This window comes from Lampris incognitus, chromosome 1 (assembly GCF_029633865.1).
Source record: "Lampris incognitus isolate fLamInc1 chromosome 1, fLamInc1.hap2, whole genome shotgun sequence".
NCBI lineage: Eukaryota > Metazoa > Chordata > Actinopteri > Lampriformes > Lampridae > Lampris > Lampris incognitus.
In genome coordinates this window covers 125,749,212-125,769,966 of record NC_079211.1, presented here as the reverse complement: position 1 = coordinate 125,769,966, position 20,755 = coordinate 125,749,212, and the positions used below count along the sequence as shown (strand labels likewise).

At 42.3% G+C, this 20,755-nt stretch overlaps 2 protein-coding genes across 2 annotated transcripts; both read left to right on the top strand.

The window, feature by feature from the left end:
• Positions 1-1,786: 1,786 nt before the first annotated feature.
• On the top strand, positions 1,787-14,122 carry riok2 (RIO kinase 2 (yeast)). Its single transcript, XM_056288684.1, has 10 exons — positions 1,787-1,945; positions 2,662-2,800; positions 2,893-3,009; positions 5,631-5,806; positions 5,964-6,052; positions 6,429-6,620; positions 7,288-7,380; positions 7,505-7,924; positions 8,264-8,360; positions 12,943-14,122. Exons 1-10 carry the CDS (start codon positions 1,880-1,882, stop codon positions 13,102-13,104), a joined length of 1,551 nt encoding a protein of 516 aa, XP_056144659.1. The 5' UTR covers positions 1,787-1,879; the 3' UTR covers positions 13,105-14,122.
• Positions 14,123-14,733: 611 nt separating this feature from the next.
• Positions 14,734-19,371, top strand: LOC130112207 (protein limb expression 1 homolog). Its single transcript, XM_056279476.1, has 6 exons — positions 14,734-14,815; positions 16,001-16,206; positions 16,851-17,001; positions 17,157-17,242; positions 18,504-18,581; positions 18,901-19,371. The coding sequence occupies exons 1-6, from the start codon at positions 14,734-14,736 to the stop codon at positions 19,369-19,371; spliced, it is 1,074 nt and encodes a 357-aa protein (XP_056135451.1).
• The last annotated feature ends 1,384 nt before the right edge of the window (positions 19,372-20,755 follow it).

Sequence of the window (20,755 nt, the reverse complement as noted above, 5' to 3'; positions counted from 1 at the left end):
ATCCATCTATCCATTATCCGAACCACTTATCCTGCTCTCAGGGTCGCGGGGATGCTGGAGCCTATCCCAGCAGTCATTGGGCGGCAGGCTGGAAGACACCCTGGACAGGCCGCCAGGCCATCACACAGCGCCAACATACACACACACACCCACATTCATACCTTGGGACAATTTAGTAATGCCAATTCACCTGACCTACATGTCTTTGGACTGTGGGAGGAAACCGGAGTCCCCGGAGGAAACCCATACAGACACGGGGAGAACATGCAAACTCCACACAGAGGACGACACGGGACGACCCCCAAGGTTGGACTACCCCGGGGCTCAAACCCAGAACCTTCTTGCTGTGAGACGACCGTGCTAACCACTGCGTCACTGTGCCGCCCCATTTATCTATGAAACTATTAAATACACACTAACAGATATTGTGTTAACATGCAAAGATTATATTTGAATGCTGATATCTAGTTAGGAGAAGACACTCGGAGTCTTCCTGAAATTGAAATAAGCCTAAATATAAGGTTATCTGTTGTCTATAAAGCGATTAGGTTGTTTTTCTGTTTTTATACATAATTTTCATCTCCTCCCTTAATCTTTCTCTTGTGGTCTAGAGTCTGACATCCAAACATACATATTGTTTTATATATTTTGCATATTTTTCATTCAATTTGTCTATGTGTAAAAATACATTACCTGAAGCTTATGCGACATGGGGTTTTTTTAACCACAAGACTACGAGAATCGTTTTTACATTCAGCGGTTTAAAAGCATTGCATTAAGATAATATCTAATTGTGTTAATAAGCCCATTTTACTTGTTACAGTATTTGTTCGGTTAAAACAATTTCTCCCTCTCCAATGTTTATTCATTTTCAGCCTATTATCTCCTGTTTCAGACAGACCCAGGTAGTGTGTTGACAAATACAAAACATAAAGTGGTAGTAGATGGCAAAGTAGCTCCACCTGTCTTCTAGACAATGCTGTTAGAAAACGGCGTGATTTTGCCAAACTACAAAATCATATTTTCATTGACCAGCTACGGTTAATTCATCTGATAAATTCTCACTTTACCTATCGTTTACTTTGCTGAATGTTAGAAGGACTCTTTTTATACAAAATAAATGTCTTCGTTTTAGCTGTTGTTGTTGCTGGGGGGGGGTTGTTTTTGTTTTGTTTTTTGCAATTACAAAACATGACAAAATAAATTTATACACAGATACATAAATAAACAGATACAATTAAAACACTTGCCAAGGGGAGGGAATGCTTATTATGAAGATGCCACAAATACCAACTCAACATTATGAGACCACAGGTGAGTATAGATGTATAGTTTACATTCCATTCGCATTGGTAGATGACCTAATAGCAGCCAAATAATGTTCGTTCGTTTTTGAATACAATGAAAGTTTAGAATTTTTGAATTTACATTTATGGATATGAAATTTGGCAAGTAAAAATATAAGATTTACAATAAAAAGAATATTGGTCAGCTTTCTCCTTAAAATCAAAGAAGTCAGGAAGTACGTTTCAAAGGTAAAGGAGAGATCGGCAATAATGTGTATTTGAATAAAATAAACGACGTCAGACCAAAACTTTTTAGTATGTGTACAATACCAAAATAGATGCAGAGCAGTTTCAGGCATAGTAACACAAAATGAGCGACCAATAAAATTTTTAAGCCTTTTAAGATATACGGCATGGCTGTTCTATTCAACTTTTCTATTACCATGACGTCAAACGCAAATTGACGACTGAGCACGTTGCTTCCGGTTCACCACTTCCGCCTTGCACGTGTGTTTTGAGAAATGTGGACATTCCTCTAACTTGTACTGTTATTATAAAACAATTTACAAGTTGTGTTGTTGCATTAGCTCGAAATGGGAAAATTAAATGTTGTAATCTTGAGGTATCTTTCTCGAGATGACTTCCGTGTTCTCACAGCGGTAAGTGACGGACAGGAGTAGACACTGCCAATAGCATGTTAGCGGGTGTTAGTTCAGGCTAGGTTGGTTTGTCATCTCCGAATTGGCCCTAATAATTACAGTGTACCTACCGAGCCACTGTGTTTTGTCCCCAAACACTTGGTCAGCTGCTGAATCAGCGTTTACGGTTGTAGCGTCTAAGTTGTCATCGTTTGGGGAGTTTTGCTAACAGGATTTTGCTAACAAGTATTTTCATATCAAACAGGTTTTGTCACCAAGCAGTCGATCAGCCGCTGAACCGGCGTTTACCCCTGTAGCTTCTAAGCTGTCATATTTGGGTGATTTTGCTAACAGGATTTTGCTAACAAGTATTTTCATATCAAACAGGCAATGGTTGAAAAGTGCTGGGGGGAAACGGACCTTTCCGACAAACGTGGCTGTTTTTGTAGATGTGGAATTTGTGTGTTTCGCCAGCTTGTGTAGACTTTACATTATTGTCTCTTCGTTTGAGCCATCCAGAGCATCTAACGCTAATGAGAGCACTTAATTTCTTAGCTCTAGACTTAATTTCTCAGCCTTGATTGCTCTCAATCTCTCACTAATATTTCAAGAAACTAACTTTTCAAAGTCCCAGGTGCAAGACATGAAATCTATCGCCGAAGGCAAGCATGAATCTCAAAAATAAAAAAAAGTGTCACTACCCACCTGTATGTTAAAGATGTTCCCCCTTTATACAGGCTGAGATGGGGATGAAGAACCACGAGATTGTCCCAGTGAGTCTCCTGGCTTCCATCGCTAACCTTAAACATGGTGGCTGCAACAAGATCCTCAGAGAGCTTGTAAAACACAAACTTATTGCCTACGAACGCACAAAGAGTAAGAATGCACATGCTGAAACTCACTGAAAATTTGGAGATGAGACTTATGGCTTTTAGATTATAATGCAACTTCTCCCCCCCCCCCCCCAGCGGTGCAGGGCTACAGACTGAACTATGGTGGATATGATTACCTTGCCCTGAAGACCTTGTGCTCCAGAGAAGTACTGATCGCTGTTGGCAACCAGATGGGTGTGGGGAAAGAGTCAGGTAAAAAAGAAAAAGTTACACACAGACGTGTGCACTTGAGGTCATTATACACATTCTTGTTGCTCTCAAGCATCTTTCACAAATGCATTATTACTTGAAGTAATATGCAGCTAGATGGCATTCTGTTTCTGGTAATATTGTGTTTTTGTAAATTTTTTTCCCATATAGTTTTTTGCATTTGGTCATGTGTGAGAGTGTGTGGGTTTGTATGTGTTTCTGTCTGTGGTTAATCTCGCAAACTATGTGTCTGTCCACAGTTAATCTTGCAAACGACTGGACCTATCTGCTTAAAAAGAAATTGCACAATTATGACTGTATGATGAAGAACGTCTCGTGGTTGCTGTGATTCAGAACCTTCGAAAAACATTTGTTCTTGCTATCGCTGCTCCCTCTCTTCATTCACTCTAGCTTGCTCGACCAACGCTGCCCACTGTCGCTGCCCACTGTCGCTGCCCACTGTCGCTGCCCACTGTCGCTGCCCACTGTCGCTGCCCACTGTCGCTGCCCACTGTCGCTGCCCACTGTCGCTGCCCAGTCTACGTCAATGGTGCTCATGTGTGACTCACATCAACGGTTGACTCAGATTGTGCTGCAACATGATCAAAAGTTGCTAAAAGAATTTTGATAATCCAAAAAATGTGAAAGTTATAAAGGAACAACTTCCTCTCAGTTGCAGTCAAAAAAGGAATTGTTGCATATTATTGTCACTGCCCAATCTGAGTCAACCATAGATGCTCAACCGTAAACTGTTTCCCCAGCTCTATCATATTTTGGAAATAAATACAGGGTTAGGGTTAGACCAAAATGGTCGCATAGCAAACCTTTTCTTTTTGGAACGTGCAAGTTCATATTGGTTGTATTTGGGCAAGGGCCTGTGTGGGAGGCTGTGCAGCCACAGATTGACAGGCAAAACATTTTTATCAGGTAGATTTTTTTAACTTGAGCGCTGCATATTAAAAACTTTTTTTCCATATTTCCCATTCAATTGACTTGGGCATTGCACAAAAGTCTTAAAATGGCAGGAAAAACAATGGTTTTTCTGTCTGTGTGTGCATGTATTTACTACTAATACTTTCGGCTGCTCCCATTAGGGGTCGCTACAGCAGATCATTCGTTTCCATTTCTTCCTGTCCTCTGCATCTATCTATCTGCTGCTAATCCTGCATACTGGGCCTGTCAGCCTAATTGTGCACAGTTATGACTGTATGATCAAGGACCTCTCGAAGTTGAGGTGATTCAAAACCTTTGAAAAACCTGTTTTATACCACACTGAGTGCTAACTCCTCAGCTGTTTTATTGCCTAAGTCCGAGCACCGGAGAAGGGGGGATAGGCTGCTAGTGCCTCCATATTTTTCCCCTCTTCCAGTAGGCGAATAAAGGGGTGGTTTGTCGCCAAGTCCGAGCACTGGAGAATGGGAGATATGCCTGGCGAGGATCTGCACTCTACTGAGTGCACTCTTCTAGTTATGCCTGGCTTACTCATTTGAAGAAAACGTCAATCAGTACTCATTCACCGATAGTTTCTTTAGAAAAGTCATCACACCTTTAAGGGCATTCTTTGATGTGATTATGGGCATGTGGGTCTACCTCGTGCCTATTGTATGTTGCTCCCATAAAAACTGTAAATGATAATAAAGAAGGCCCTATTGGGTATTGATGTATTGAACCTCATTTGGACAGTCATAGCCTTAAAGCTTCATGTGACTGTTTTATGATAAAATATGAAGCTTTAATTGTTGTAACATTATAATTGGGCTGTCAGAGATGCAAAAGACCAGCTAAATTACACAGCCTTCGCTATCACCTATTATAATCACTAGTGTACTAGTAAGTACATTGGCGGAAAATATTAGCATCAGACAGGCAGTAATGCATTTTTCGTAGCTTCCTTTTAGAAGATGCCTGGTGGATGCCAATGTTCATTTGTCTGGTAATTTAAAATTTCATCTTTTGTTAATGTAGTTTATAAAGAACAAACAATTTTCAAAAAGATTACCATTCCACTTGTTTGTGTTGATCCACTGTGCACAGTAGTAGTACTGCAACAGCAGTAGCAAATCCTGACCAGGGTGCCACTACTTTGGCCTTTTTTCTTTTTTTTCTTCTTTTTTTTATCAGCCTATCAGCCTTATTTGTTCGGACAGTAGAGGGAGACAGGAAACACAGGGTGAGGAGAGTAGAAGACATGCAGCAAAGGTCCCGTGGCTAGTTTTAAACCAGGAATACTACGATCAAGCCTCAGCCAGAGCCCACAGGACTTGCTCTTGACTGAATGAGCCTCCTGAACACCCCAGCAGGAGTTCACCAGCCCAGCAATCAGGGCAATGGGTCTTTAGTAAGGATTTTAAAGTTAAACAATTTCACTATAACTGTGATTAAAACCATCATGGTTTCCAAATCATAATTCGGAAGCTATGATATCTAGCTACAGTATTCATCCTGCCTTGTGTTCGCCCTGTGAAAACTCCTTGTGAGTGAATCACGTATTTTTGTGTGTGTGTAATTCTTTCAACACGTGACTACTGTTCTTAAACAGTTTTACAGCCTACATGTTCATAGTCAGAATATGACAAAATACACATATATTCATACTCAAATATGATTTTGTCTGCCACCTACAGATATATACATCGTGGCGAGTCCAGAAGGGGAGCAGTATGCGCTAAAGCTTCACAGATTGGGACGAACCTCTTTCAGGAACCTCAAGAACAAGAGAGACTACCACAAACACCGGAAGAACATCTCGTGGCTCTACCTCTCTCGTCTCTCTGCCATGAAAGAGTTTGCCTATATGAAGGTAACGCAGCATATCAGGGGCATCATTGACATCCCTGTCTCATCCCACAATGAGGCAGTAGAATTATCCAAACTAAGCTGATGTCCTCCATAGTCCATAAATTTTGGGTTGAGGTATTATCTATTAATCTCTTTTGTTGTCTTCCTACTACTTCCAGGCATTGTATGACCGAGGTTTTCCTGTGCCAAAGCCTGTAGACTACAACAGACATGCTGTGGTGATGGAACTCATCAATGGTTATCCGCTGTATGTAGCAAAACCTTTGTTCCCTGTTGATTCTTAACATTCTCTGCACTCTAGTGCCCTCTCCCTTAGTCCTTCTTTAAAGATGTTATGTGTTTATTGTCTCTGGCATAATCTGTGGGTGTTGTCCGTCCGTCTGTCTGTCTGTCTGTCTGTCTGTCTGTCTGTCTGTCTGTCTGTCTGTCTGTCTGTCTGTCTGTCTGTCTGTCGGGCTTTGAATTGATTCAGGGTTGCATGATGGAAGATGAACTGTTTTTTTGGATGCGTTAATGGAAAGGAGTTACTCTGTTGATATTTTAAAATAGATGTGTCAATGTTAGTTTGTTTCATGTAAAATAGAGAGTTTTAAAATAAAAAAAAAATGAATTCTCTCTCTCAGATGTCAGGTGCGTGAACTGCAGGACCCACCTGCTCTTTACAATGAGGTCATGGAGCTTATTGTCAAATTGGCCAATCACGGCCTGATTCACGGAGACTTTAATGAGTTCAACCTGATGTTGGATGACCAAGATCATGTGACCATGATTGACTTCCCTCAAATGGTTTCGACCTCTCACCCCAATGCTGAATGGTCAGTCTGTCTCCCATACCTACAGTGTTATCAGTTTAATGAAGAAATTAATTACGGAAAACATTTACCAGATTTAGCAAAGTATACCTGTTATTTGCAGAGCCCCCGTTTATATATTATCTGCACCATTGCACTTTATTACCTCATATTTCTCCTGTGTAAGTCAATCCTTGTGTATTGTTGTGTTGTTATTCTATGTCAAGATCACTGAGAGCCATGAAACTGGAGTCAGATTCCATGTATGTTAAAACCTACATGGTCAATAAACATGATTCTGGTCAAGAGAGAACATTTTGGTAATTTGTTCACTTTAATTAGTAATCTGTTCCCTCGAATGTGGTTCTAAATACTGCTCAAAACAAGAAAACTAGCCATAAATCTTATCACCTCCCTATCCTTTAACATTATAAAAAATTTTGCAAGCAAGCATTAAATGCATCTAATCTGTTCTGTACACAATACTACTCGGTCAGTTCCCACTGTAGCTGTGGAGGGAAATGGAAGGCATTCTATGAGAACATCAAAGTTTAAATTAAGGGAACAGATGAAGTTATTTGAGGGCACAAATAACTAATTCAAGAAAATACATTACTAATCGTAGGGTCATTTTCCTCCCTTGACACCTAGGGGGCTCCATAGTTACTGACTTCTGTAATCTGTTTTTTAGGTATTTTGACCGAGATGTCAAATGCATCAGAGATTTCTTTGCAAAACGATTCAATTACGAGAGTGAGCTCTACCCAACCTTCAAAGACATTAGGTGACTTTTTATTTATTTAAAATGGTCTTTTGTCTCACCATTATTTTCGAGTGGATAAGAAATTAACAAGAATAGTGGAATGACTGGGAAAATTATCTTTTGTTGTGACTGCATATTCCTATAGGCGGTCTGTCTCTCTAGATGTAGAAATCTCAGCCAGTGGTTTTACCAAAGACCTGGAGAGAGACGCAGCTTTGCTACACCCAGATGGACCTGAGGGAGAGGACAGTGAAGAAGAGCAGGGCGATGATGAAAGAGAGGATGAAGAGGCAAGAGGAGAGAAAGGGGAAATGGAGAGTGTGGACGTGGATGAATACAATTATGCAATGCTGGAGCTTGAGGGCCTAAAAGTCAGCGACCCAAAGACAGACACACAGGATGAAGAGGAAGTGAATGAAATAGGGGAAGAAGACCAGAAAGGCACTGAAACTGCACCCATCGCTGGAAGAGATGAAGAGGGGGAGAGAGACTTGAAGGAAGAGGTGGACGTGTGTCCAGAATTGGTAGACCTGTCTGCTTCCAACAGAGAGTTCAAACCCTTCAGGTAAAGAGGGTTTTGTTGGCTTATGCGTTTTGAGTAAGGTGGATAACTGTCCCCTTGTTGCTACCAATAAAATGCTAGATCATTTTGGTCAGTGACTGCTAAGTTTGTGCGCTTGGCCAGCAGCTACTGTAGCTGGAACCAGCCATAGTTTAGAGGATCATTTGGGGATGCCAGAATCCCTCAAAACTCAATGATAGTCACTTCCTTATATACTTAATTTCTGTCGAATTAAGCATTATTGCAAATGACAGTTGGAGAAGAAACCTACATTAATTGGCTGTGCCTTGTTGAAAAATATAACATTTTACTGATTCATTTCTTGTGTACTTTGCCCTGCAGAGACTCAGACAGCCTTCCACATGTGATGGAACACAGGAAGAGGACAGACAGTGAGGCTACTATGGGCAGTGTGGGGAGCTGCTCCACCATACCGCCTGTGAGTCCATCTCATACACAGGAGGACATGCAATCTTACACCTACATTATGTTTTAACTGGTATTACCATAACCAGCTCTGTCCTGGACTAGGGCCGTCCTGTGTAAATCTTTGTATAGATTCTACTCTAAAAGTTGTGTGTGCAAAAAAAAACCAAGAAATACATGCAAATTCCAAAATAATTGGATTTACAAAACCTAGTATACATCAAATCTGGCGCCATTTCTCTATAAATCCCAAACCAACTTGAAACTATGCACACATGCACAAGGCTTTCGTCCCACCCTGTTACCACCCAAAAATAGCTATGAATGGATCTTGAAACACCCTTTTTAAAAGTCAAATGCAGAATGATAGCCCACATTTCTCAGTAAACTCAATAACATCTGAACAGAAACCTAAAAACTACAATTTCACAGACTGAACTAGAGACACTGGTTGATGAGCTCGAGGCTGGGGAGAACGTTATTTGGTTGTTTTTCAGTTGGAATATTCAACAAAAAGAGAAAGTGTCGAGTGTAAAAAAGTCACAGTAAATGCAGCCACTGCTAATGGGTTAAAAAACCGGTCAAACATTAAAGTCGAAAAGTAGCTGCTGCTGTTGGTAAGAGGAGAAGCTGGAGCTCACTGCCTTTGATGCCAGAACTGCTACAATACTGAAAGAAACTCGTAGACTGTGGGACAAACCATTATCAGTGCTGATGGTGAGTCATTTTATGATTTTTCTCATTTATCAACATTTACAAACATCACCTCAATTTTCAAAATGTCTCTAAAGAATTTATGAAGTAGTTGTGTATATAAGTTGATTTATTATTTTACAGACTGACACTGTTACGGGAGCATATCCATAGTTTTCAGTCACGTGACAGTGGCGGGCAAAACAAAGTTCCAGCATGGCGGCCAACAGTGGAAACTCCGTAGAGCAGCAGCACAGACCTGTCAGTTTTCCAGCTGTTCCAAGCAACGACTATTTGGATCACCTTACGAAAGAATAAAAAAAAAGATATATTAACAAACTACAAGTTTTGGGCACTTGCGATCCATATACAGCACCCACCGCAGTATATCAGTCTCTAAAAACAGCGAAGTCCCTGCCAGAGCTCCAATTTGGCGATGTTTACATATATCTTGTGGAGAATCCCTCTCTTTACACTGCCACCAGGATGAAAGATTACAAAAGTACAGACAGTTATATGTATTTTCGTTCTGGATGGGTCAATATTGCTGCCGTTTGGGAAGTGTTTTGCCTGCCAGGTGGGCGTTCCAGTATGAATGCGACGTCACGTGAAAACTATGGATAGTGGTGGAGACGATGGTCTAAGCGGAGAGGGTAAGAGGACACTCCATTGCCAGAAGACTACTGTGGGACAACCAGGCCAAGTACTCACGGATGTCAGCTGTACATTAAAAAAAACTTATTAAAAATAAACATCTGCATTTAATATCCTCTTGATTATTGCGTTTCATTTATATTTGACATCACATCAAAACTGGCTCCTTTCGATGAGAAGGAGCAGCAGCTCTACTTCAAGCTCCCTCCGGATGTCCAAGCTCCTCACCCTATCGCTAAGGCTGAGCCCAGACACCCCATGGAGGAAACTCATTTCAGCCGCTTGTATCCGCGATCTCACCCTTTCAGTCACTACCCAAAGCTCATGACCATAGGTGAGCTCAGACATCCGGAGGGAGCTTGGAGTAGAGCCGCTGCCCCTTCGCACGCATGGTGCATGCATCTGATTAGGATGCCTCCTGGGTGCCTTCCTTTGGAGGTTTACCGGGCACGGCCAACTAGGAGGAGACCCCGGGGTAGACCCAGAACTCGCTGGAGGGACTACATGTCCAATCTGGCCTGGGAATGCATTGGGATCCCGCAGGAGGAGCTGGAGGGCGTTGCTGGGGAGAGGGATGCCTGGAGTGCCCTACTTAGCTTGCTGCCACTGCGACCTGACCCCGGAAAAGCGGCTGAAGATGAGATGAGATGAGATCACATCAAAACGTGTGTGAACTTTGGCAGTTTTTACTGCAAGGCAAGGGGCCAGAATTGAGTTATCCTTCTTCCTTTCAAGAGAGAGCAGTAAACCTTTTTTTCTATGACAATGTGAGTCATTGTAGCATGGGCAAGGAACCAATACTAAAGGGTTACCATGTCATCTGACAGCTGATAAATTTGTTAACATACGGATGAATGATAATTTGTTAACATAAAGTGCACATGGTGTGATGTTATGCAAAAGTTTGGCAAAACTTTGTGTATCTGTTGTAATGAGACACACTTCAAAAATAAAGTATTGTTATATGTATGAGGGAAGTGTGACAATGGTGAGTTGTGCAGTTGGAATGACAGATGAGTTCAAGGTGGAGGGGGGATTACATCAAGGCTCGGCTCTGAGCCCTTTCTTGTTTGCAATGGTGATGGACAGATTGATGGACGAGATCAGGCAGGAGTCTCCATGGACGATGATGTTCGCAGATGACATTGTGATCTGTAGCGAGAATAGGGTGCAGGTTGAGGAGAGCCTGGAGAGATGGAGGTATGCACTGGAGAGAAGAGGAATGAAAGTCAGTTGGAGCAAGACGGAATACCTATGCGTGAATGAGCGGGAGGACAGTGGAATGGTCAGGATGCAAGGAGTAGAGGTGACGAAGGCATATGAGTTTAAATACTTGGAGTCAACTGTCGAAAGTAACAGGGAGTGCAGAAGAGAGGTGAAGAAGAGAGTGCAGGCAGGGTGGAGTGGGAGGAGAAGAGTTTCAGGAGTTATTTGTGACAAGGGTACCAGCAAGAGTTAAAGGGAAGGTTTACAAAATGGTTGTGAGACCAGCTATGTTGTATGGTTTGGAGACAGTGGCACTGACGAAAAGACAAAGCTGAGCTGGAGGTGGCAAGAGTTGAAGATGCTAAGATTTTCATTTGGCATGACGAAGAAGGACAGGATTAGGAACTATTATATTAGAGGGACCGCTCAGGTTGGATGGTTTGGAGACAAAGCAAGAGAGGCAAGATTGAGATGGCTTGGACGTGCGGAGGAGAGATGCTGGGTATATTGTGAGAAGGATGCTGAATATGGAGCTGCCAGAGAAGAGGAAAAGAGGAAGGCCAAAGAGGAGGTTTATGGATGTGGTGAGAGAGGACATGCAGGTGGCTGGTGTGACAGAGGAAGATGCAGAGGACAGGAAGAAATGGAAACGGATGATCCGCTGTGACAACCCCTAACAGGAGCAGCCAAAAATAGTAGTAGTGGTAGTAGTAGTAGTAGTCAAAAATAAAGTATTGCATTAGTTGCAAAGGCAAAATCTTTGTGCGTTTCATTGAAGGAACACCATAAGCTGTCTATTGTAAGTTTTGTCTGACACGTAACTCTTTTACAGACAGGTTGTACTTTGACAGAGGGAAATGCACTGAGTGAAAAGACCATTATGTATTATTTCATAGCTTCGCCATAGAAGTCACTATTTCCCACTGTCTTCAAAATGTGTATACACACGGGTCAAAGTTTGTGTTGTGGTATGCCCAATGTCATGTCAAGTTTACTTTTTATAGATCCTTTGTGTGCATGGGAAATTGAATACACAGAGGTTTTGTGTGCACACAACGTTTGTACATGAGGCCCCAGGTGACACCCTGGCACAAACAGTATTATGAAGTACTATGGTGAATAAGGGCGGCATGGTGGCACAGTAGCGCGGTCACCTCACAGCAAGAAGGTCCTGGGTTCAAGCCCTGGGGTAATCCAACCTTGAGGGTCGTCCCGAGTCGTCCTCTGTGTGGAGTTTGCATGTTCTCCCCATGTCTGCGTGGGTTTCCTCCGGGTTCTCCGGTTTCCTCCCACAGTCCAAAGACATGTTGGTCAGGTGAATCAGCCATACCAAATTGTCCCTAGGTGTGACTTTGTGTGTTGGCTCTGTGATGGGCTGGCAGCCTGTCCAGGGGTGTTTCCCCACCTGCCGCCCAATGACTGCTGGGGTAGGCTCCAGCATCCCCGCGACCCTGAGTAGAATAAGCGGTTTGGATAATGGATGGACCACTTAGAACAGTTGTTCCCAACCTTTTTTCCCTTGTAACCCCTGTTACATCTAAGAAAACCTACCCCACTGACCTCCCCACACACACAGGCTGGATTGGATTGGCCTGTTTCATCAAGAGCGCAGGTCACACCATTGTGATATTTTTGAGTGAGGACTGGATATGAGCCAGAATGCTTAAAGACACTTTTTTATATTCCAAAATCTTTTTATTATCGGGGTTTAGCAGATGTATTCTACATTGTTATAAAGGATACATTAAAAGAAAAGGAAGCAATAACAATGACATTGAATAGTGATAGAATAAAATAAAACAGCCCTTCCCTCCCACCCCCATCCCCTTTTTAATGGACATATACCTATTTTTCTTGAAATTATCCTGTTAGTAGTATATTGCTGCTAGGAAAGGAAATTTACAAAGCAGGGATGGCAAAAGGGCATTTATATGGCTTTGCTAAGTTTTTAAAGAACATTACAACTTGCTTGAAATATGCAGGCGTGGATACAAAGAGCTGAAGTAAAATCACTTTTTTTGTTGTTCCTTGGCATGTTGCAGGAGGTGGTGCGTCAGAAGGTGCGAACGCAGCTGAGCAAACAGCAGAAAGCAGCTCAGAGGAGACGTCTGCAGAAGGGTGAAGCCAACCTGGTGACCAAAGCCAGGAGGGAGACCCAGCATAACATCAGTTCCAGTTTAGAGAGTGCCTCCTTCTGGGGATAAATGGGACTGCATGGGACTGGGCACAAGTGCAGGAAAGGAATGCATTTCAACAGAGGCTTTACCTGCTTGGAGTCTCTTTTACTTCGTACTTTGGTTTCTCCGCAACACTGATGAAAGGGTGAGAGGCAGAACATAGCCTACAGTAGGAAATATCAGAATCAATGTGGAAAAGAGATCTTTTACTGCACATGGCTCTGCTCAGATGAGCCCCATGCAGTTAATTGAGAATTTCTCTGTGGTTGATCAGCAATGAACTGTGATGCTGAGCATTAATTATGTACGTAACTGTTATGGATACTAATCAGGCTGTACGATTGACAATAAAGCCTTTTAAAAGTTAAACAACAATTGTAACACACCATATCAGATACTATGTAATTTACTGCTATGTTTGTTATCTCCCAGTGTCATTCTGTATTCACAGTATAAAGACTAAGTTTGGGTGTATTTTCAAGGTTCACCATAATGTGTAGGTGCATGCTATACCCTTCATCGCTGCTAAATTCTTTAGGTTCTGAGCAGTTAAACAAGCATTTGAATGGACTGCCACATCCGCCTCTTGGCAATCAATCAACATAGACAGAGATGCGTATACACAAGTTGGAACAGACATGCTCCAAGACGCACAAACCATTAAAAGGTTCAGTTTTTACTTCCTTTTGCCCGGATGTTAATGTGTTGACGCACATACCTATTTACTATTTACTTGTTTTCACTGACATGCGTCTATCTGTGTGTAATAAGGCATATATCATGCAAAAAGGGGGGACTGGGAGCTGAGAAAGTACTGCTTAGTATTTTGTTCATTAATGTGTAAGAGGCTTTCATGGCATGAGTGAATTCAGACTTGAACAATGGCCATTCATATGAAGTGGGTGAATGGCGCTCAGACCCTGGGCTCAGCAGGCTCAGATGAGTGTGTGAAGTCAGTATCCATCCAGCCCACCCCCCATCTTGCTACTTTCAATCACCACATGCTCAGACAAGGAATGTTGCATGTAGGACTGAGAGCTGGATGTTGAGGCTATAATGTATAAAAGGGACTCAATCTTGTCCCAGGTTAACACTTGTTGCGTTATTGTCAAATGATGTGATCTGTGGTCCAGTACTTCCAACTTTGTATGCATTGGTCTTCAACTGTCTGACTCGGATTAGCCAGCTGCACAGCCTAAGGGGAGGGGCACGGCATTCCAATGCAAGACTTCTCTGTGGACTCTGGTGTGTGTGTGTGTGTGTGTGTGTGTGTGTGTGTGTGTGTGTGTGTGTGTGTGTGTGTGTGCGTGCATGCATGGCTGTGTGCATGCCCGTATGTGTAGAAAGAGTGAGGGGCCCTCTGAGCTAATTGGCAGTGCGGGTGACAAAGGTGGTCCGCCTCAGAAGAGAAACCCAGGGGAGATGCTTACCAGAGGGGGGGGGGGGTTAGGGAGGGAGAACGAAGGGGCATAAGGACTTCATGCTTGTTCCTCATGGTGTTCCCGCCCTGAGCAGTGTTGACAATGGAGGCTGCTGTTATTTAGAGTCATACGCAGGTTTTTTTGATTGCTCTCCTGTGGACTCATACTCTTTTGAACTCGTGTATGAGCAAAGTGGACTTGGGAGAGTTTGGTGCAGCTCTGGAAGTGAGCAAGGATGAGCAGGGAGAGGAAGATTCAAGACAGCTCTATGATGTCACACCAACCGAACACGGAGGTGGACACTGGCCCCAAAGACTGTGAGTAACTGAGAAACAACACATTCAAAACACAAAGTGAAAAAAGCTGGAATGCATTATTGACAGATGTTAAATAGTCCAGTCTTTATGCCATTTTACATTGAACTTATCGGCTTTGCAGAAAGGAGATCAACTAATCATCCTATATGAACAAAGGTTAACAATTCATTGCTGGGATGATGCTTCTCATATCACTTGTCTTGTGCAACAAATTAAAAGTATTTGTAGGCTAAAATGGCTTGCAGTGTATTATGCAAATGTAATCGCAACATTAACTTTTCAAATGTTTTTTCAAGGGTATAAAGCATTCAGGGTTTGGGAAATTCTTGTGATGGGAGCCTTAGGATGAGTTGTAGTGGTTCTCACAGTATCATATTCTGCTTCAATATTCACTCCAAATGAAAAGTGACTCATCACGCCTTCATATATATATGAATTATAATATTTCTTATTCATGCACAGATGTAGTCCATCAGATCTATTTTCCCACAGTGTGAGACTGCAATAACAAAACTTAATTTCTCTTCTTTATGTTTCTCTTTAAAGAAATCAACTTCATCTCGCTTTCTCTTCTTTACGATACTACAGAGGGAGGGTTAACCACACAAGATCAATGCCCTTTTGTAGATTTTTTTTTTTTTTGGGGGAGCTCTTAAATACAACGACTCCCTTTTCTTTGCACCCATGAATGTTTTTGTCTTATGACTTAAAAAATAAAGAGTAACTAAACCCAAGACCATATTAACATGTACAGGTTAAAGAAAACAAATGTTAAAACATGCCAGATTGGTCTTTGTACTCTATAAGCGTAGCAGGATAAACACAGATGCAGCTAATAATAATAATGGGTCTGTTGGATGTAGGTGTAGAACCAGCATTGATAGGGCTACTGACTTTTGTTAGTGCTGGCTCTGTCTGTTTGTCTGTCAACACTGATAGTTCTGCTGGCACACCTAAATCAAATGGATCCATTATTAAGTTTATTATCTGCTGCTGTGTTTATGCTGCTATGCTTGCATAATAGAGTACCAAGATCAGCATGCATGTTTTTAACCTTTACATGGGTTTTAACCTGTAGATGTCAGCAAACTCTCTAAAATGGTCTTGGGTTTAGTTACTCTTTAAGCAAACATCATTCTCATCGATCTTCTTTATTTTGGTGCCCTTGTCCTCTCGTTTGTACAGTGAATGTAGTGGCCATGCTTCATCACTTCTGGAAGAAAAAACAGGTAAGCCAGCAAAGTGGATCTTCCTTGGAGTCAGATGGCTCTACGAGAGATCCAGACGCCCAATCAGAAAGCTTGCTGCTGTATGAGTCTGCCCCTTCCCCTGGTCCTCCCTATATCTGCTATGTGACCCTACCAGGAGGCAGCTGCTTTGGAAACTACAAGGTGTGTCTATGGTCACTGCCAGACAACCCATGTTGGCACAAACACAATCTGCTGTCTTGATTCTTGCACTTGGTCAAAACCATACATGTATGAACTGCCTATAGGCTTGGAGCTTATCACAAGGTTCAAATTCAGAGCCTTTCATTAGCCGAGTAAATTTGCACATATAAGGAGTTTGCCTTGGTGGTGTGCTCTCATGAAATACTTGGAACATAGTGAAATTCAATATTGTACAATATCTAAGATGAGAAGGCAAGAGAAGTAATGAAATTTAGGGAATAATGTGTCTCCTATGTCCGAGTGCAAGAAGAAAAACTTTACACTGACCTTACTTGCCTTAAATCCCATGATGGTTCACAATGGCCTCATTGTGACCCAGACAACAGCACCCAGCTCAGAGCAGGCATATGATTGGTTATCTATGACTGGCTCTGATGTCCTAATCTGATTACTTATTTGATTTCTGGCCCCATGATCAGCTCTTATAAACGCCCACAGAGGTGTTAAGTTGAATGTTAGCCTGTGACCAAAGACAAACGGACCATAAAACTCAATATTGAAGTGAACTATTCGCCAGTCTTTTTCCCTCTTTCTTTTTTCTTTTCTCAATCTCATTCGCTTCCTCTATATCTCCCCGTCCTTAGGTATGTGAGACACAGGCGGAGGCACGTAGAGATGCAGCTCGTGTTGCTCTGATGAACTCTCTGGTAAATGAGCTGCCATCTCGACGCATCAGCCCTCAGTTTATCGCCCAGAGCCTGCAGCAGGCAGCCACGGAAAGCGCTGTGAGTGTTGGTCTCTGCAAACACAGTTTAAATCTTGGTAACTCTTGCTGAAAGGCATTTGTAAAAAGAAAAGAGCTAGGGAGCAAAAGTCTCCCAATATTAAAGTGAATCATAAATCCAGGCGTAGATTGTTTTGCTTTGTCATCTCTGTGCAGGTGTGTATAGAGGACGCGTGTGACCCACGCACCAGTATAGGAACCTACAATCTGCTGCTCGGTTCCTCTATTGGAAAGACCATGCTTGAGTTCCAGGTAAAATATTATTACAGGAGATATATTGTAAATTTTATTTGCCTTTAGCTGTGTTCTCACATCATGTGGGATCATGTGGTAACCCTGAAGTTCCACATACTTCAAGGGATTCAGACCCTGTGAGTTATTGCTCTACATCAAGCTAGAGTGAATGGTGCATATGTGTTGGACTTCAAGTAAAGCTATTGCACAGCGGAGATAAATTAGTCACAGTATATAAATTGGATAAAATCATGTATGATTAACCATTAAACTAAGCATAGCTAGAATCTATCTATCCCCAGTGTGTGGTAAATCCACTCCCCAGTGGTATCATTATCTTTAAGCTCCCTATTCCATTTTTCATCCCATCGCTCTCAGAATGTCCTGGTGTTTAACTTGAAATCAGACCTCTGGCAGACGAAGGTGCTATGAAACACCTCATAATTCTACCTCTATGTAAATAAGCATACATCTGCAGACAGGGGGTTATTAGCAGAGGAAATAGCTTTATTATCATTCTTTCTAAAGCAGGGCATGTAAAGATGGAGAGGGTCCAAAAAACACACAATGGAAGCATGTGCACACACGCACACACACTTACAGAGTCACACACACTTGCACATGTTCTGATATACAGGTCACACATTCACATGCACACACACTTCGAAAAACAGGATATGTTAATCAGTGCACACTGGTCTTGAAGAACATAGTCACTGATATTAAAAGTAATGTATTTGCACATCCAGGTAGCGGGTGATAAGTGATGGGTAAACAAGTGAGGGGAGCAGACCTACACACTGGCACTGCGGGGCCATGCTCAGGTTGAAATTGCCACAACAGAGAAATTGACAGGAAAATAGGCCGGCCGTTACAACAAAAACTTCAACCCCAGACAACAAATGTGTCACGTTTTCCATCTGTGTCTCATTGGGTCAGTCTCGGTTAATCAATGGGTGCTCTGTTTGACTCAATGTAGGGTCCTCATCTGTAATATGTGGCAGCCAAAATATATGGCAGCTGTTCAGCCGGGCCTGTGGCTGCCAAATCAGCGTTAAACCTACCTGGCACATGAAGATTTACAATATGTTTTCAAACTAATCACCCACAGTTTGGTTAGGAGTTAAATAAAGATTCAGGTAATGCATTACATATGTCAGGGTTAGGTACACGGTTGTGAGATGTTTAGATTCATGATCCAAAATCATTACTCATGGCGATGCACAGGATGAACAGTGTCTAACTCCCCATGCCGCCACCCCCGTTTCCCCCCTTTTAGGAGATGATGACAGTGTTTCAGCTGCTACATTGGAACGGCACGCTAAAGGCTCTGAGGGAGAGACAGTACTCTCGACAGGTAAAGATTTCACCTGACACCACACTTTTAGTTCAGTTTTGCCACATTGCCACATAAAAAAAAGACATGCATGTTAGGGTTAATACTCCTGTCTGTCCCCCTGACCGAGTCATGGCAAGACAAACTGGAGTTGGTCCCTGGGTGCTGCACAGCGGCTGCCCACTGCTCCTAGCTACACAGCTAGGATGGGTTAAATGCAGTGCGTAATTTCCCCTCAGGGATCAATAAAGTATCTCAAAATCAAAAAAAAATTGTTGCATCGTAAACTATTTGTGTCCGTTTGTTTTTATGAAGACCATTTTCTCCTTTTTATTGACAGAGCGTGATTGCCTACTACTCTCATCGAGGACTTGATGAGTACATGCGCAGCAGCATGGCTCTGGACTGGCTGGGACACGAGCAAATGTCACCAGGATGTCTTGGGGAGGAGCTACAAGTGGCACAGAGGGAGCTGGCTTTGGCCCGGCGGCGAGGCACAGAGCTGCGTTTCTTCAAGGAGAAAACAGAGATTCTGCGCTTGGCACTGAGCCAGGCATGCACACACCAAACCCAGGACCTCCCGGAACAAGCACCGAGTCATGCGTACAAGGTGGAGCAACATACTTTACACCAGCTATACAACAAGGATGCCTCGGCCCGGATAACCCCTCCTCACAGTCCTTCTCCAACCTTGGATAGAATCGCCCAGCACATAGTGCACCTACCCATTGGCAAACCAAAACAACTGGCCTCCCGCAGCCCTGCACCCTGCTCACAGCAAACTCATGTGCCTTTGACCTGCCATGAATAGACTGAGACAGAAGGTGAAAGTTGACGAAACCGAAGGTAGAAACTGGAAGATGTTATGAGGATGGACTGAAAAGCCAACTGCCAATGGAGCGCTGATATTTCTCACTTGAAAGGAACAACCAGAGAAAGGCTTATCCACTATTTCCACTATTCATTTAGGCCAGCTGCCACTGTAAGGTGGAAAGTACCTAGCCTCCTGTGGTATTAGTGCAGAATACTAGAAATAGTCTGGAAGCAACAGGACGAGTCTACTAACTACTAACTACCTGCTTCCTAGTGCCCTCTATCTCCCCAGATGTGTCCTAAACCACCTGTGTAAGGATACTATCTGAGATCATATGAATTAACGACAGCTCATCTCTTATAGAAACATCCATTGTTGTGAGTGCTAGGAAATGAGGGTATGTACACTCTTTACCATTAAGGGAATGTTATTTTATATGTCTAGAGTAACAGATAACTTTTTTTTTAATCTATTGAGCCTGCCTGAGCAATAGAGGCTTTTCGCTTTACATCAAGGTTATCAGATGTGATATATTCTCTCACATAAGCTTCATTTCTCGTGAGTGTTTGATGAGTAAATTATCCATTATGCACATTGTCAGATAGGACTGATTTTGGTACCGCCAGCTCAGAACAATATTCATCTGATATTTGGGTGCTAAGCTGGTAAAGATTTGTTTTGCCAGAAGCAGTCATCTGACATGGTTAAGGGATACCATGTGAGATGATCTTTTCTGATTTTGTCTTCGTAATCTAACACAGTGGTTTTCAAATTGGTCTTCGGGGACCCACAACACTGCTGGTTTTTTAGTCTGCCTGGTAGTCAATAGTATTCACAGCCATCTAATCAGGGTTGGGTAGACCTGGTACAACTAGTAATTGCAAATTAAATACCTGACAGATTACACCCATCTCCAAGGACTGGGATGAAAACCTCTGATCTAACATGCAGAAAACTGGACAGACCTTAAAATCTGTTTTACATTTATCAAGCTTTTGAGAAAAGGAGTTTAATATCTATCAACGAATGGTCGAGTCTGTGGAAACTTAACAATGACAAGGGTCTCTGTGGTTAAATGTGATGTTCAGTTGGTTCTTTGGTCTGAAATTCAGGTATGAACCTGGTGAACAGGAAATGTATTTTCCATACATTGATGTCACACAAAAATCAAAAACAAACCCCTCTCTAAGGCCAGATGAATGGGAGTTGTAGGAGGAAGTACAAACTGTTGCAATTTTTTGGCAAAATTATCATTTATTATTAATCAATAAAGAGTCATCGATTTGAGACATTGTGCCAAACAAGTTCTGAGAAAGAGTTAAATAACATTGCATAGTTGTTCTGTACTTTGAAAAGGGAAATTGTTAAAGAAACCATTATT